The following is an 18,959-nucleotide window of genomic DNA, read 5'->3' on the forward strand; positions in this document are numbered from 1 at the left end:
TTCCCATAGTAGTTTAACCAAAAATCTAGAGCAGAAGAGGACATGAGTCTCCTACAAGTGGTTTGAGTTTTCAGGTTTACTGGAAAAAATGGATTTTCAATAGGATCTCTACCAGAACACATAGCAATTAATATAAATAACTTCTAAAATATTTAAGCATTTAAATTTTTGCTGCAGAGCTGATGTTGTGTCATACTTCAGTAGCACATAGTAAAAAAATACAGTGGTCAAATGCCTCATTAGTTTGCAGACTGACACCCCCAGAATATGCTTTTATAAGAATTTTACCATAAGGACGGAGTTTTAATGCTGCTCAATATTGATGATAAATCTTTTTAAACTGATTAATAATTAGGCTAAGTAAAAATAAAATTGCAAAGTGCATTGCAGTTTAAAATGCCATGTGCTTATTCTAACATGTTACGTTATATGTTAAGTGTGCATTGCTCTGAGGTCATCCTTGATATATATGTCAGAATTTGTTTCTGTGGTCTGCTTCTGGAAAAAAAGAGAATTATGTTCAGCTGGGTATTTGCATCCATCTTCTCCATTGCATCTTTTAAATCCAGAGCAGTAAGTTGCTTTATTGAAAACTGTATACAGTTATTTGGACAGAAGAATGCCATTTAAAGAATCTCTGAAGCTTTCTGGTTTTGCTGTGTCCAGGCATCGGGCAGTGTGGGTGCAGTCACTTCAGTAATGGATGTGGTGCACAAATGGAACAATTACACGTGAACAAAGAAACAGCAGCGTCATCTGTTGGGCAGGAAAATAAGTGATTCTGTGCCACACATCTAATCCTGGAACAAACGGCTTACCTCAGCCTCTGCCTATTTTTTCTCATTGAAAGTATAGTCAATTATTTTTGCCTTTCATGTATTTAGGATAAGATAATCATGTTAAACATAAATACAATATTGGAAGTAGCACATAGAAATAAAGTCTCAAGTATACCAGTTAGTCAGATATTAATTTGACCAGCTCTTTTCTTCAGTATTGTCGTAGCACAAATGCCATTTCTAATAGCTGCCTTCATAAATCTGGCAGCGTCTGAATTCTGAGCACCTAATGGATTTGCCACTAAAGAAAAACATATGCTCTGGAATTTAGAACTTTGTACTGGACATGAAAACTAATTAGCAGCCTCAATAATATTTACCCTAAATTGTTTATTTTAAATGCAAAATTTATAGCATTCAGTTAGAATTTGGGCTGGGGGAAGAAGGAAAAGGATGTTTTTTCTTTATCTGTACCAAGGGCTGCAGGAAGTTGTGGTACGTGACAGACTTATGACAGAATATTTCTCCTGGGGTTTATAGTGACTGTCATGTGACAAATTTCTGTATTGTATCTGGATTCAAGGCAGCAAAGTATCATCCCAAAATTTACAAAGTCATCAAGCTTTATGTTATTTAGCTTTCTAATTCTTAAATCCTTCACAGGAATCAGAGAACCTATTTAAATTCCCAAAGGTTTTATCCATATAGGCAGTTCCAGGCATTAGTGCAGCATCTGAATGTATGTTTTCTGAAATGTATCAAGATTGTCAAGATTTGAGGGTAGTTTGGGATAGGAGGAGAGGTTGGGAACTTGTTGGTTATGAACAGTGCCCAGTGAGGAGAAAGTGGGTCGTTCCCTTGACTTTGGATATTATATCTATTATATCTGTTATTCCAAACTGAAATTCATGCACTGATCTAATGACTCAAAATACATCCTCAATCTGTTTCACCTGTAGTGAGATCGTCTCACCTTTTTCAGCTGAGATTTTCAGTACACAACAGATCTTTTTATTATTTATGAGTATGGCTGTCAAGGAATAAATTTGAAGAACATCCATTTTATCTTACATTCCAAATATAGTTATTATTAGGAAGTAGTGATTACTACCATTAGGTAGTAATATCACTAGGTAGTAATCTTCCCTATTAGAAAATAGAAAACTTAGTAGTAGCTTTTCTCTTTCAAGACTGTAGATGGAACCTAAGTCACATAACTATTGAAGTGTCAATATTACATAAGATAATACATTTGCATGAATATATGTGTTAATTTATGAACACAACAGGAACACAAATTTCTAGAACAAGAGCTACATTTAGTAGCATAAATAGGTGATAATCCACTATAGGTTGTGTCCTTTTTATGGTTTAATAGTTCTTTATGACCTAAGTTTGTTTTTCTGAAGGAGGCGATCAACAATAGAATGCTGCTGGCAGTATTGTGCAGATGTAATGTGTTTTAATACTGACCCCTAGTGACAGAATTATTTTTTTGAGCTAATGCGCTGCAAGGTAAAGGGATTTTTTTGAGTTTTGTGGGTTGTGCTGTTAGTTTTTACATTAGCATCCACGTCTACTGCATCCTGTAAATTACAGTTATCTCAGGCCATGAACAGATTCCTCTTTTTCCTTTCTCTTACTGTATATCTGTATTATGTGAGGTACTTTATAAAAAGAAAAAAAAAAAAGACTACAAAGCCACTGCCCATTACCTACAAGCTCATAAGCTTTTCCTTGCAAGTTACATCTTGACTTCCATTGAAAACTGCAAAATGTTTTATGGTAAATTTCTTCCTTGGCAGAAAACCTGAATTAAATCCTGTATGGGATGTCACTCAGAAATGGGTTCCCACTAAGACCTTAACATCACATCAGATGACTGATACACAACCCACAGACATGGGTCTGTGCCCTGCTGGCAGTGAAAAATCTTTCATACAGCCAGCTGTTGTATTTTTCACTAAGATTGGGAAGGTGTGGCTGCATGGGAAACTCCTTCTGTAGGCTCAGACACTCTAACTGTGTTTTCTTCCAAGTACAGGTCTTCTTTCACAAAAAAAAGAAAAAAAAAAGAAAAAAAGAAAAAAATTGTTATGCATTCTCCTGGTTTGGTTTTTTTTTGTTGTTGTTTTTTAACTTTAGATTATATTCAAGACAAAGACCAATAAGCGCATTTATCTCTATCTAACACAGATCTCATGTCACCACATCCTAAAGTGCATGGAAATCTAAGTAGGTCTGAAATAATTTCAGACAGAACACTTCTGATCTGGGATAATGATAACTACATAGAAATTTTGCTCCTTGTAGATATAGCAAAATCTTTTGGCCTGTTTGTACACCCCTACTTTCAAAGCCTTGCAGTATGATCACTGTTTATCTTGGCTGTGGAAGGCTGGAATTTCACTCAGAGCATGTGTGTTGTCACCTGTAACTTCCCATTATATATTTCTGTGGGATCAGGTGAAAACTTTTTCTTCCCAGATAGAGGCTCCTAAGCCTGGGAGAGAAAACTTTCTTTTATATGGTGGCACAAGTACCATGATTACTCTTGAGTGTGTATCCTTGCAATGTCATTCAGTGATATCCACAGAGGTAAATTATGCTTTTTTTGAATTAAAAGTGGCAAGGTTTATTTTACATATGAGTAAATATTTCAGACAAATATATTGGTGGTTTTGCATGAACATTTTCTTTGTAGTAGATTTCTAAATTAAATTATTAAAGTGTATGTATGTTTGTTTCGACTTACTTGAGTATAGTGTGAAGTTGTTTATTTGAAGTTGTCTCTAGGGAAATTTCAGGGTTATGACTGACCTTGCAAACTTAATTCTGCCCTGCTGTGAATTTAACCTGTGCACTGACTGGCATGTTGTCCACTCGGACTGTCGTCTGGTAAAAATAAGCTTTCACAAGTAACCTTAACATTTTGACATGCAACCTTAGTAATTTTATCTTAACATAGTGGTCTACGTGTATTTTCTTAGAGATGTAATTTAAAGAGAGAAAGCTAAAAGCATAAATTTCTGCACTCTAAATCATTGTAAGAGCTTGAACTTTTAGCAAGGCAAAAGAGACTGCTGCCTTCTAAAATATGTTCACAGTTGTCCAGAAAAGAGTTATCCAGAAGTGGAAGTTCAAATTCACAGTGCAAAGTACTGTGTGTAGAGACTGACTTGGCACAGCTTTTTTATCCTTCCTCAGCTGGTGCTTCCAGAGATGAAGAAGAACCATGGTCTCCTCACTCTCTGTGTTCAGAGGAATTTTGAGGACCCTGATTCGGCTTTTTCTTTCCTTTCCTTACACCTCCATGAAGGCTGCTCTGGCAACACATGCATGTTCCCTCTTACTTGGCTTTTGTAACAGTGTGGATTACAGACTCTGAATATTTGTGCCTAGTTACTGATTTTTGCATGCACTACTTCTTGGGTCAGAAAAAAGAGAGAGGGGGATTGTGTCATTTTCATGAGCTTATCCTGGCTGAAGGTACGTGGGATCTTTGAGGAGCAAAAAGGGTATCTATTGTTGAATTTCGTGCCTTCCACGTAATAGTGGAAATGTCAGAAATTCTTTACAAAGGTTGCAGTTAGTATTATAATTGAAAATCTCAGGTATCATGAACAGATAGTTCATTACCAATACTCCTGTAATATTTTAATTTAGGTATACTACAATTTTAGAACTGAGATCTGTGTAACTTTGTCAGATGACTTCCATGATAGACATTAGAAGATCTCTGTGAATTGCTAAATGAGAGTCAGGTATTACAGTCTCTGCTAACCCAGACAGTTTAAGGTTTTATTACGTCCAGACTGTGAGGTTTATTGAGTTTTGGTTTTGTTGCAGTTTCAACAAGATACTTGTCATTAGAAAATAGGATAGAGGGCTCAGTTCCTGAAATGAAAAATTAATACGGTTTGTTGATATCATCAATATTTTTATTGGAGCACAAAGGGCCCCCAGATTATAGATCAGTCTCTTGTGCTAGATTCCCTTACTCAGAATAAACGTACTGACATTAATTTCCCTTGTATAGTGAAGAAAACGGAAGTAATATTAGTCTTTGAATAAAATACGAGTGACTATTTACAACAGTCAATTGCTTTTGAAAATAATTAAATCACAAAGTGAAATTTTTGGTAAGTGCAGAAGCTATTTATTGGATGTGATTATTCTGATGGCATAACAAGGCTAATGAAGAATACTAATACATTTAAGGAATAAAAAGGAAGCTATTTCTTGAGGCTTTTTCAAACTTCTGGTTATGATATTCTTTTTCAGCCAGAAATTGCATAAGAGAGCTGGATCACAAATGCCTGGTGTGAAAAAGAAGTCATGCGATTTAACATAGATAGAGTTGATTTTAAAAAATATGTGTAATTAGATGCATAATTCTTATGCATAATTTACATGCAATTATGTATGAAAATGAGATATGCACAGGCATAAATGGCTAGCTAAGCACCTCACACACAATCACAGTAATTTTGCACAGAAATTAAACATGCAGTTGCAAAAACATTTGAAAAAAATGAAGTCCAGTGAGGAGGAAAAATTTGAATTTTTTCTGAGCAGAAATTGTGTTAAATCTTCAGTCAGGAGTGGGGGGGGAGTAATCAGCATAGAAGTGAAAAAAAAAAATTGAATATAAACCAGTTTATGTTCAGTCATGAAAGAAGAAACAAAACCAAACATACTTTACCATTTTTATGAAGTGTCGATCTCACTAGTGTAAATTTAGTACAGTCCTGAGTAAACAGTGGTGTCAAGCTGTACCACTGCTCTTCTCCTCTATCTCCCCTCCCTGGAAGGTTGTTTAGGTTAGGGGTTTGAGGGGCAGTCTCAGTGTTTTCTGGCAGCTCTTTGAACACTCTTAGTTGCTTTCTCCCTTAGGCTAGACTTTCTCTTCAGGAGGAAAATTCCCGATGCTCTGAGTAAATAATCTGTTCTTTTTCTTGCCATGGCAAGAAGGCTTGGTCACAGACCAGAGCTTTTATGCTCCTGTGATGCCAACAAAGAGGTGGTTCTTGTCACAGAGTGCTTATACTATTAAAAATAAAGTAAAAAAAACCCACAGAATTTTCATCAAATTTTTATTGCTGATTGTTTTTACAACACACTTCCAATATCTGAGCTTTCCTGTTGCACCCCAGACAACTAAAGCAACAAAATACTCACTTCAGTGACATTCATACACTTCTCCAAATTGTTTGTTAAAAAAAAGTTTGTATTGTGAAGTTTTTGGTTATGATTTTATTGACAACTTAATTTATTTTTGCAGTAAAAGTAGTCAAGAAAATGTTTGTTTTTCTTAGTCTCTCAGCATTTATTCTTTGAGTCTTGAATTATCTTTTAGAGAATTTTCAAGAAAATGTCTTAATGTTACAATGTATATTTAAAATAAATTAATTAAATATTTATTATCTGACCTTTTAATATTTCTCTTCCCAATGACAGTTGAAAAAAATATTTTAGTTCTTCTTGAATACAGTCATTTGAATCCAATTGTAATCAGAATTTTACTGTTTCACTAAAGAGCGTGCTTAAGGTCCTTATGGTACCTGAACAGTGTATACCTTGATTAAGGTAAATACCTAACCCTGTTAGGGTAGGCATTCTAAGGATCATAATATGTGCTTATAAATCATAACATGTGAATTATTTTAACTTTAATTTAAGCTCTTCAATTCCCACATCTGTCTTGCGTGTTTTTTTCTTCGTATTTGTAGTTCAGATAGGCAGCTTCTGCTTTTGAGGAAAGAATGGTGATGTTGCAAATGCAACATCCTTTTTTTTTTTTCTCATCATTGTCTTCTTTCCTTTTCCCTAACCTTTTTTCTCCTTCCTTAGGAAAGTATGTATTTTGAATATATACACAACATGGAGGAAAAAACTTGTGGATTTATTTAATTTACTCCTTTTCCAGATCAAAAAGTGTATTTTTTTTTTCAGATAAACCAAGGCTCACTTCTTCCTTGAGGATATAGTTCTGTAGTGGAAGCACTGATAAATTCCACAGTCTCAGTAGGATGTGTCTGAAGGAGTGTTCTGGAGGCAGGGAGAGTCTAGTGCTAATCTACATTAGTCAGAGACAGAGCTGGTGAAAGCATTCTCTGACTTTTGTTGCCTTATGACAAAAAGATTACGCTTTGCATGTCTCTGCCCAAGATAGAAGGGAGCAAGGACCTCCATACTTAGTGGTGTGGTATTTCAGCACCTTAAACTTAAACGTGTTCATTCTCTCAGCTCCCTTCTGAGGTCAGGTTCTGTGGCCCAGGCTGACAGTACTATTTCTGTGTTCTCCAGAGGCCTGTGGGGTAGGAGTGAGTTGAACTATGAATTCCCCATTCTTCCTTCTTCTGTGTGCATCTCTGTTACCAGGACACAGCAGTGGCCTCAGATGTTCATGCCATCTTAAAAACTTATTATCAAAGGCATTGATTACCTTCAACTCTTGTTATCTGCCATTGTCACTTTGAACAAATTCTTTTTGCCTTGTGCTCACTTGTACTACTTGATTAAACTATATGCATGAAATTGTGATTCAAAATGAGTCTGCGCAGAAGTAGAATGCAGGATGGAAATAAATATGCATGATCTTCTAAATCAGTGGTTCTCAACCTTTTTGAAGTTGAGTGGCACTTGAGAAAATTGGCTGTGCTCTGTACCTTGCTGAGGTCAGCTCTGAACACACAAGGAGCCGTCACCTTGCTCTTTTGTTAAGTGCTTGTGTACTTGCTGGTTTTATCGAAATTATAGTAAATCTGCTTATAATGTGATTGGTTACGTCATTCAGTGCTATGTGTCATTCTGTAGCCACTCTGTCAGGGACTACATGTTTACTAGGAGCTCCTGTGGGAGAATATGTGTATTCTTGGGTGTAGTATAGGAATAGTAGGTCCTCTACTTACTGCAGAAATATTGGATATACTACACCTGTCAGATGCAGTGATGCATTTTATGAGTAGTGACTCCGTCCCATAAATCCTGGAATTTCTGTATATCTGTTGTAAAGGAGAAACTGCTTGGTTTTATTTTTGGATTTTTTTTTTCTTCCTGGTTAAAGTGTGTGTGTATGCACTGCATAATGCAGTAAATCTGATAGCTCATGAGCACACCTTACTGTGTATGGCCGTGTGTGTGTGTGTGCGTATGGCGAATCTCACCCAAGCTGTGCCAGCAGGTCCGTCCTGGCATTGTTACATATGCTGGGAATGTGATGTTTTCCAGCAAACCTGTGATACATGTGGTGTATAGCTCATTCTTACATGTGCAATCAACATGTCCAGAATTTCTTCATATACAGCAGCCTGGATAGAGCTACAATAGCCCTGAAGCTGAAAATTTGGATAAAATTTTCATGGGCAAGGTAAGACAGTATTAACCAAAGAAGTACATACTTACCTCAGTAAAAAACCCAAAACAACCACGAGAAAGAAAGCCGCCCATCAAATAAAATATTTTCAGCTCTTTGTCATCTGGTCAAGTAGGAACAGGGAAGGAGGACACACAAAGGGAAATCCAGCTACTTGAAGGAAGACATGTCTGCAGTGTGGGACATCTGAAAATGTAAGATTCACTTCTGAATAGAGACTGAAGTGCTTGCATTAAAGCTACTGGTGCTCCAGGAGGATTAATTAGGCAACACCAAACTGACCCTGTATCTTAATGTTGCACCCAAGCTAATTCCACTCACCTTCAGTCCCTGGATTGCTGCATTTTCCCTGGTTTTCCGAACAGGTAACTACTGCCTGCCTGCCAGATTTTGTTAGATCCGTGCTCCAACACTACTTGTGAGCTGCTACTGCCTTGCACCTGAGGCAGAGATGAGAGTAACAAACCCCATTAGGCTCTGCTGATTCATTCCAAGTGTGCTCAGGAGCATCTGTATCCCCCTCTCTGACAACGTGGACATAGTTGCACTAAGATGAGTTCACAGTAAGACCTACATCATGTTGTCCATGTAATGGGATTATGTGGCACAGGTTGGCATGTATTCTACTTTCTGTCCTATTTGCATAAAAGTGTGACTGGCAGCATTCCTCATGAGGTTTTTTGTTTGTTATCAGTGCCAATAGTCGTTGGTTATATAATGTTTTCTTTTATATGTGATACTTCTAAGCTTGGTTTATTTTGTAACTGTGAAAGTTACCAAAATACTAGATTTTGGTAAGGCACTGTTACATGAAAAGATTTTCACATACAGATCTCTTTTTTACTGTGTTCACAGAAATTTAGCAAAACTTACAAAAAGTGTAAACTCTTTTGTTGAAGAGTTTTTCATGGTTTTGATGTAGACAACGTACTAATAGAGGGTATAAAAAGCAGTTGCATTGAAAATTCAACTTGCCATCTGTGCATTGCTAACAATATTACCAACTTTTGTTTAACAAACAGATGAGCTTAAAGTAAAATTATATATGCTCTAATAGTGCAGCTCCTTGCACCTTCTGCTGTCTCCTTCCCAAAGTTCCTACTTCATTAATAATGCTTCTTCAGTGTTTTTTTTCCTCTGACTGTTCTCTAACCTAAATCTATGAAATTATCCTTAGAAAAAAAAAATCCCAGCCATCTTCCCCAACGTTATTTGGAAATAGGTTATTTGAAGTCTAGCTGAGGACTTGACCACACCAGCATTTGTCCCAGCACTGCTGAGGGGCAGCACCCTTCAGCCGTGGATGTAAAATCATCTGGGAACAGAGGGAATATGTAAACTGGATCTGCTGTTGATAGACTAGTTGATCTGGACTCATAGTCATAGCCAGCCCTAAGCTCTGTTCTGATGAGTGTGCTGTTACCCTTCTAGCTCAGCTTGTGTAAGTCCAGCTCAGTAATTCCTGCATTGTACTGAACTGCACCATGTTCACTTGTGAACATGTACACTTTTGCTGTAAGAATGACAGAAACTTGGTGCTTATATTTATACCACCCAGGTGTCTGATCACAGACATTTACAGAGGCAGAACAAAGAAAAATGTGATTTTCTGTTCACTATAATCCTCATTAGAAATCGTGCTAGAATGTTTATGGGGAAAGGTGGTAAAAGGCTACAGAAGCCTTTGCCTGGAACTAAAGATACAGACATTCTTCACCTTTGAAAAGATGCAGGATTTAATTGGCTTGTTCATTTCACTCAGAAAGAATCCATGTCCTTGTAAGTTAAAGAATCCAGAAGTTTGTGTCTTGGTTTGTCTGCTTAGGTTGTTCCTCTTGAATTCTCACTGTGAGTCATATATAAATCACACACACACATATATATGTACAGATACATACATATGTATATATGTAAATCTTGAATTGCAATACTAGTTTAGTTGGTAAAATAAGCACACTAAGAAGAAAAAATGGTCCTAAAATGATAAATATTTTTCCCCTCCTTCATTTTGCTAGTGTTGTTGCTGAGGCTGAAGGAATTGAGCCATTAATGAACACCTTGAATGCCCAGAGAGATGGAGCCGTTGCCAATGCCATTGCAGTGCTAACAAATCTGTCCCTGCAAGAGCCATCCCGCGTCAGTATCCAGAGCCATGGTATCATGCGTGCCCTAGCAGGGCCACTGCGCTCAACCAACAGCCAAGTGCAGAGCAAAGCTGCGTTTGCTGTGGCTGCCTTTGGTTGTGATGCTGATGCACGAACTGAGGTAAAACTACTCTTTGAGGTTGTGGTTATTGATAACGTTTCTAGATCTGAGTTGGGAGTTACATGAATCAGGAATCTGTTGTGTCTGACCTAGAAGTCCTGAGCTTTCTAGGTAGTTACTTATTTTTGAGATACTTGTTCTGCTGAATTTAGCTCAGTTTTTCAGGAGATCTTGGAAAGGGTTTTCTTTAACTTGAATTTTTGTGACTGTTTGCTTTCACCAAATTAATGCTTTGCAGCTTTTCAGTAGCTCAAATGAGCTTTAACCAGGGCTATATCTTGATCTGTATATTTAGGAGCATTAAACATCAAGGTTTCTTTCAGCTGCAACTGTCAGGTGAACTTTGAAGATGAGAAGTTCAGTCCTCTTTACTCTCCCTCAGAGTTCTGTTGCCCATTTTCAAGGCCTGAATGGCAATGTCTGACCTTGATTAATGAGATATTGGATATGCATGGAGTAAATGTATTTCAGACAAAACTCAAAATATAATTAATCCTTTGATCAGTGACATCCGGCAAGTTGAACTCTTTGCTGTTTATGAATTGGTCATAGTATTTTCTTCTCATAAATAAGAATGATGCTATGTGCATTCATAAATCATAAGCTGGGGTTTTCCCATGGGTCAAGGCTGTTAATAAGGACATGAATAAGGGGCATAGATAATTAATCTACCTCTTTCAGTGTCCTTAAAATGTCTTTCTCTTCAAAAATCCAAATGAGCAATATTTCCTCCAGCATGTATAGGAAAGGTATTGTAGCACACAAGAGAATAGGATGTTAATAAGATTGTCATACATACAATACAAATTCAAATATATTGTGATGTAAATTAGTTGCTAGGAGGCACCAGAACACAGAAAAAGCCGTGAAACTCTCTGTGGCAGTCTTGGGTTGTGTAGTCTCTTCGGGTTCCACACCACAGGCTAATAACTGAAAAGCAGGGCAGAGCCAGAAGGGATGTCTGCCTTGTACCACTCTGAAGCTCCAGCCTATGCAGAGTTCACAGAAACACAAAATCCCCATAAATGACCTTTTTTTCAGCCCAGTATAGCTTGTCTACAAAGCTTGAATGTTTTGGGAGGTGAATTTCACAGGCCGTTCTTGCTGGGATAGAAGAAAGATATAAGTGGCAATGTCTTCACTTTTCTAATAGTTAAGAAATGCAGGCGGACTGGGACCACTCATTGAATTGCTGCATTCTAAGAATGAAGAAGTCAGAAGAAATGCCTCTTGGGCTCTTATGATCTGTGCAAGTGATGAACTAACTGCTCTTGAACTGTGCAGCCTAGGGTGAGTAGAAATAATGTCAAAAGTCAGAAGAAAATTTTTGATGGGAGAATTTAATTTAAGTCAATCTTTACATATTTATAACAGAATAACAAAGCTTTCTGATAAGCTGAAACTACTTTTGCACTACAGATGTTACAGATGAAATGGTATTGATTTTTAGGAACAGAATCTTCTGACAAAATATAAGCCTGCAGAGAGAGCTGTCTAGAATTATAAAACATTTATTGTTTCTTTGACTGAATTAGACTTTACACTGAAGATAACATATATCTATCAATATTAGGGACTACAGTGCCCCATACATTTGAAACTGAAATAAAGGTTTCAGACTAAGTTTAATATACAGTAAATTGTACTTATTACACATAGGATAGATTTGATTTACAAGCTCTGGTTAACTGCAGGTGTGCTGAAGTGTCACGTGAAAGTGGCTCTGTTTCTTAGAAACTCCCAGTTCCATATATTAATATCTGAATTACAGAATCTGGTTTAGGTTATAAGAATTACGACACAGAACTCCTCAGACAGGGCAACTCTTTAAGTTACTGTTAAATTAAAATATATGTAATTGCCCTGCTCCCTCTGCTGGGCACTTCTCTGATGGCTGCACAGATACTTTAGATCCATCTATGAGGGGATTTCTGAGACTCTCAGAAATTCAGATCAAGAGGGGACCTCAAAGGTGACGTTATCCACCTATCCTAGTGTAAGACAGAATAAGGTACACTGACATATTTTGGCTTGGGTAAATACTGATCCTAGGGAGTTTCACAACTTTCTGAGGTAACCTGTTCCAGTGCTGGAATATCCTTACACTTAGAAGGGCTTTCTCAGTTTCAAATATCCCTTAAAACAAATCATGTTGTCCTGCTTTCAGTGAGATTGAATAACCACTTTTTATAACAATTTGCATTTAACTCACTAAATTTTCTCATTTTCCATGTCCCTCTCTGTTTCCTTTTCATGACAAAATAAAAAAGTTAGACAAGTTTTGTTTCTATCATTTCATCACACATCTCAGAATTTCTCTAATTTTTTATGCCATTTGAAGTACTGTCTCCCAGCTTGGATGAGGTACTTCAGGTGAGGTCATACCACCATCAAATAAAGCTCAGTAATTATTTTCTGTATCTTGCATATGGCACTGTTCTTATTTAATCCCTTTTTGTGATGGTACTGAAGTAGGACTCTAATTTATGTGTCCTTTGAGTTTGACAGCATATTATTGATAATAATACATTAAGCATAGTGTTTCAACTAGTCAGGCACTACTTCATGTTATTTTCATGTAGATCATATATCCCTGACTTGCTCATGAGTATCCAAGTAGGAATAAGTGAAAAGACTTACAAAAGTCAAAACATATTTCAAATTCAGCTCATATCACACATCTACTTCTTCTGCCTATATGTTAATTCAATTATCCTATTGCAGCAAGGATTAGATTGACTTTACAGGATTGATTCTTGACAAATACATAATGGCTATTTCTCATCTCTTGTTGCTTGCCAACTGATTGTTTAATAATTTGATATAATGTTCTTTGGACACTGAAATTTGGCTGAATGATCTCTATTGTAATTTCCTTGTTCTTAGTTTTTTCAAAACTAGATTGTATCTTTGTCCTTCTCCACTCACCAGGCATTTAGCCTAGAATTTTCCAATACAATTTTAAATAGTTCCAACGTTGCTTTTGCAAATTCGTAGAGTGTATGAGGTAAGTATCCTCAGGGATTGCTAACCTTTTCTCCTCAAACTTATTCTAGACATGTCAAGACTACTGTTTCTACCTCCTTGTTAATATTGCTGCCAGGCATCTGCTTGAAACCTTTCTATGAAAACTGAAGCAAAAAAGGCATCAGACACTTCAGTCTTTTCTGTGCCATCTGTTATGAGTTTTCTTTCCACATTGAGTAAGAGGCCTACATTTTCCTCTCTGACTTGTAGCATATGAAACATTTATTTTTGTTTTGGTCCCTGAATAGTTGTGTCTCACTTTGCCTGTGCATCTTTTGGGTTTCTCCCTTACTTGTTCTATTCTGTTGGAAGTGTCAGTGTTTTCATTTCTGTTTGATTCCTGGCTTTTTTTTTTGTTTTGTTTTTGTCTCTTCATGGAATTTTTGGTGCAGCTGTATTTGTCTGGTTTTGGCTTACCTTTCCTCCATATGAGGACAATGTGCCATTGTGCCTGTAATGTCATTTGATTTAGACCCTGCTGTACACATTAGCCTTTCTTTATTCATTTACCCATTTAAAATTCTTGCCTGTGTTGCTTGCTGATTATCTGCAATATGCTGTAAACATACAGCCTGAACTGCTCTTCCACTATCTTCTCCCACTGCTCTCTTCTATAAGAGAAGGTTGTCATGTGCCTCGCCTGAAAAACTTGTTCTCTGGAGTTCATCTGAATTCATCCCTCCAGAAGTCTACATTGTAGATGTCCACAACTGAGGCTCCCTGTGTAGTTCACAGAAATACGTATATATATATAGGGTACATATAAAATTGATCCCTTGGGACGTGAAGAATATCTGCATATGTGCATAGTCACACACACAGATAGAAATTTGAATATGTGCACACACACACACACATGAAGATATCATCCTTTTTTCCTGTGGTTTTTTTTCATTCCTAAACAGTCTCAAAACTGCAGTATATGATGTTCTCCTGATTCGGTTTCCTTTATCTTCTTAGTGAGCTTTTCCTAAGTTTTTCAGGTCAAATGTTACCAGTATGTGTGTTTCAGCACCAGAAACAGCTTAAGAAATTAACTCCTGTCCTCCCATGTCCCCACATTACTATTTGTTTCTATCTCCATGCTGCAAAAATCCTGCCATCCTGGTGGTGTTGATACAACTCTTTGTGTTTCCATGCTCGTTCATGTTAAGCAAATATCTGCCAGCTGTGCTCCCCTAAACACAGTAACAGTCCTAGACCAGAAGGATTCACACATTGCATAATGCACAACTGAATCTGCAAATTGCATTGCAGCTGGAAAGAGAGAGAGAAAGACAGAGAGACAGAGGTGGGGGGAAAGAGGGTGCTTGGACTGTATCATATGGTCAGCTCTGATCATTATTACTTTTACATCTTTTTTTTCCCAAGTTCTCTATGGTGCATAACATCCTTCTAGGTAAAAGGTTGTGGCATCCTGTCTGCATTTCTTTAGGTAGCATTTAACTACCTAAAGGAATTGCTTTTGCTTTTGAGCACCACACAGAGAAGGAATTCTGTGCATCCTAGCCAGCTCATTGCTGGCCCAGAGGGCACAGGATCAGCCCTTGGAAGTGAATCTACCTTGGCCTTGGTAATGCTGAAACTAACTCTGAGCTGTATAATAACAGTTAATTAGTATTTAATGATTAATTAGCCTTTGTATTTTATTTATCAGTGCTTTAGACATCCTAGAAGAAATTAATCTGTCAACAAAGCGTAAAAATAAGTTTAGTGAAGCTGCTCTGGAAAAGCTACTTGATAACAATCTTTCCCAAAAGTACAGCCGGATGGGATATTTATCATCAAGTAATATTATTACTAATGGATTCTATGATTGTGGTCAGGTAAGGTATTCTGAAAAAATTACTCTATTTAGAAAGAATAAAATTTTCCTCTTAATTTAGAAAAAGTACTGTAGCAAAAGCCAGAATCTGGCTACAGAAAAATACTTTGTTTTACTGTCCTGAAATTTCACAGCTGTTCTACAGATCTCTTTCAATTATCTTTCTTCATGGATGAAATCATCTTCATGCTATTCCCTAGTTGTGATCCTGCCAATCCTATCTAAGCTCTTCAGACCTAGTTCCTTTCCAGATCCTTTCTCAAACTTTAAAATACTTAATGCTAACTTGACATTGAATGACCTATGGACATTTTGTTTGTTTATTTTTACGTAAGGAAGCAAAGAGTTCATATTTTCACCTCAGTCATGACCCTTTCTTTCACAAAAGAAGTGTTTATATATAAAGACTGACTCCAGTATCACTTGTTAGTGCCATGCTCAGTTTAAATCCGAGAAGGACTTTTCAAAATACCCAAATGAAGTAGAAATACTGGCCTTACCAACAATCAGTGAAATACCTGCTCCTAAAGCACTTGGTTGCTTTTGAAAATTCCATCCTGTGTTGTAAAGCCTTCAGAATCAGGAACATTCCTTATTCTGGAACTGTTTGGAATGCTTAAAAACAAAAACTACAAGCTAAAATATTTATAAACAATCTTTTCTAAGAATAATTGATGAAGAAAATGCAAATTAAGAAGAAAATAATTTCAGATATTTTGAATGGCTTTATAAGTTCTTACACAGTCTTTGGTTTACGATTAGGAATTTTAAATTACTATTTAGGTATCTTTTAAATATATTTTTTCTCTGCATCTTTAACTGAACAGAACACCTTATATTTTATGCTAATTTTCTTGTAGATAAAACATGGAAAGAAATTTTTGTCTTTGGAAGAACTAAGCAAGCAAGGGCTTACTGACCGTCGGGCAATAATCTTCATTAATGCTAAACCCCAAGAAAAGTGAGTCATGTTAGATCTACTAGCATTTGTTGTAATAGCTCATATTTTTAATGGTTTTCACTGTTTCCAGTAAAAACTTCATTCTATCTATCTATCTATCTATCCACACACATATATAAAGTAGAGACATCTGTTTTATTCACAGCACAGTGCTTTTATGTCCTAGAAGGCAAAACATTTGTATTTTATAAAAAAGAAGAATTTGGAAAATAGCTTATTCAGTTGAGGTGCTTTATTTATCTTAGCCTTGAAGACTCATTCATTTAACACTCTTTGATTCCTGATGATGGGACACCCAATGTTTTATTAGCTATAAAAAAGCTTGTCATCTGCTGTAATAATTATATCATCTAAGCTAAATGTCAACGTTTGACAATGAAACCTATGATTTGATGGTCCTCTTGTACAGACAAATGCATGGAATTTTAAGCACATCATTCCAAGGGGTGGAACAAAGCCAAGCATTAAGCTCTCAGGCTTGATAAAGAACCTGTGTCCATTTCTTCTCTGTTTAAGTTGAAGCCAGCCTAACAAATCTTCTTAGATTTGAATGCAGGAAGTTGGTATTGGGCTTGTTTAACTGGGAGCCATTTCCCGTAAACAGTCTCACAGATCAAAGATTGCTCTACCAATATTTTGCAAGTCCAAAAACTTCTGCTCTGTCAACACATCACATACTTGGTTTACAGTATCATTAGCTTCCCTTTTAAGCTTGTATATGACACCATAAAGATGTCTGGGAATATCTATGACAAATTAGACTTCCATGCTCTATGTCGATCCCTAGAGTTGTCTTTAACTATGAGGTCTTCTTTCTTTGACTTTGATACAGCTTCTTGCTTTTGCACTTTGGCAGCAGTCTAACTCCCCAGTTACTTTTGTGTCCATCATTGGATATTCACTGATCTCAGAAGGAAAACAGAGTTCTAGCACAGGAGCTATCAGAGCTCGTTTGCAGAGCTTTAAACTAGCCTGGAAGGGAGAAAGGGACAAAGCCAGGCTGGCCAGTGATGAGTGATGGGATGCTGTGTCAAAACTTGAGGAAAGGGGCACTAATGGGATCTCCCAAAGTGCCTCAGGAGGTGTTGGCTACAATGTACCACACCTGAAATGTTTCCACACTAATGCCCCCAGCATGAGGGACAAACAAGGGGAACTCCAGGCTTTGGCCCAGTCCCAGAGATTTGACATTGCTGGCATAAGGCATAAGGGAAACCTGGTGGGATGAGTCCTGTGCCTGGAGTGCCTTGTTGGATGTTTACAGGCTCTTCAGGAGGGACAGGCACGGCAGGAGAGGTGCAGGGGTGGCACTGTATGTAACAGAAGGGGTAGAATGTATGGAGCTCACAGCTGGCAATGGTGCAGTTGAGAGCCTCTGGATAAGAATCAAGGAACAAAAAAATAATGCAGATGCCATCGTGGGAGTCTATAGACCTCCTGGCCAGGACAATGATGAATTAATCTTTGAGGAACTAAGAGGATGTTCCAAGTCAACTGACCATGTCCTTATGGGAGACTTCAGCTTGCCAGAAATTAACTGGGAACACAACACAGCTGTACAACCCGGGCCAGAAGATTCCTAAAAAACTTGAATGACAACATTATGGAACAGGCTAGGAAAAATGCCCGCCTTGATCTTCTCCTTGTCAACAGAGTGGATCTCGTGAGCAAAGTGGATATTGGCAGCTGTCTTGGCCTCAGTGACCCCGAAGCAATTGAGTTTAAAATCTCTGCTAACAGAAGGAAAAGTGCAAAAACCTCTACTCTGGATCTGAGGAGAGCAGACTTCAGACTGCTCAGGCAATTACTGAGTTTCCCCATGGAAAATGTTTTTGCAAGTGTTGGGGTGCATTAGTGTTGGTTGCTTTTTAAACATCACCTCCTAAGGGCACAGGAGCAGGCAATTCCCAAATGTCAGAAGTCAGGGAAACAAGGCAGAAAGCCGTCTTGGTTGAACAGGAATCTCCTCTTAAAAATAAGGCAAAAAAGGAAGGTGTATGCCCAGTGGAAGCAAGATCAGTTGACATGGGAAGAACACAGAGCTGCTGCTTGCCACTGTACGGAGAAAATTCGTGTGGCCAAAGCTCAGCTGGAGTTGAAGCCAGCCAGAACTGCAGGGGACAATAAACAGAGTTCTCTCAAATATATTAATGGCAACAGGCAGTGTAAAAACAACATTGTCCCATTACAGGATGAGGATGATCTCCTCACAAGCCAGGACAGAGACAAGGCAGAGGTGTTTAACACATTCTTTGCCTCTGTCTTCAACAAGGATGAGGACCAAGGGTGCCCTGAGCTGGAGGACCATGACTGCGAGAATGATCAACTCCCAGTCAAACCTGAAATTGTGCAGGATCTGCTTCTCCAGGTGGATCCCTATAAATCTGTAGGGCCTAATGGGATTCATCCAGGAATTGTCAAAGAGCTGGATGATGTCATCGCAGAACCTCTCTCGATGATTTTTGAGCAGTCTTGGGAATCTAGAGAAGTCCCAGCTGACCAGAAGCTGATTTTGTCCATTTGTGAATGTCCTGATTTTCAAGCAGTGCAAGAAGGACCCCAGAAACTACAGGCCTGTTAGTTTCACTTCACCAGTACCTGGTAATGTTATGAAGAAGATTATTCTGGGAGGTTGATAAACACCTTAAAGACAACACAGTCACTGGTCACAGCCAGCACGGCTTTATGAGAGGAAAGTTCTGCTTATCAAAACTGATTTTCTTT

The 18,959-nt window shown here is 37.6% G+C and overlaps 1 protein-coding gene across 7 annotated transcripts in view; it reads left to right on the plus strand.

Annotated features, from left to right (window-relative positions):
- ARMC3 (armadillo repeat containing 3) overlaps nt 1-18,959 on the plus strand; it is a 64,851-nt gene that overhangs the window by 34,806 nt on the left and 11,086 nt on the right. For 6 of the 7 annotated variants that reach the window (XM_017741561.1, XM_017741560.1, XM_017741563.1 and 3 more), the window contains 4 exons: nt 10,173-10,422; nt 11,576-11,712; nt 15,107-15,275; nt 16,135-16,235. In XM_017741561.1, coding sequence (XP_017597050.1) covers nt 10,173-10,422; nt 11,576-11,712; nt 15,107-15,275; nt 16,135-16,235 — 657 coding nt within the window. The remainder of the gene's footprint in view (nt 1-10,172; nt 10,423-11,575; nt 11,713-15,106; nt 15,276-16,134; nt 16,236-18,959) is intronic. The other variant, XM_017741566.1, reaches the window with a different exon arrangement.

This window comes from Corvus brachyrhynchos, unplaced genomic scaffold, assembly GCF_000691975.1.
Source record: "Corvus brachyrhynchos isolate BGI_N302 unplaced genomic scaffold, ASM69197v1 scaffold167, whole genome shotgun sequence".
NCBI classification, from domain to species: Eukaryota; Metazoa; Chordata; class Aves; order Passeriformes; family Corvidae; genus Corvus; species Corvus brachyrhynchos.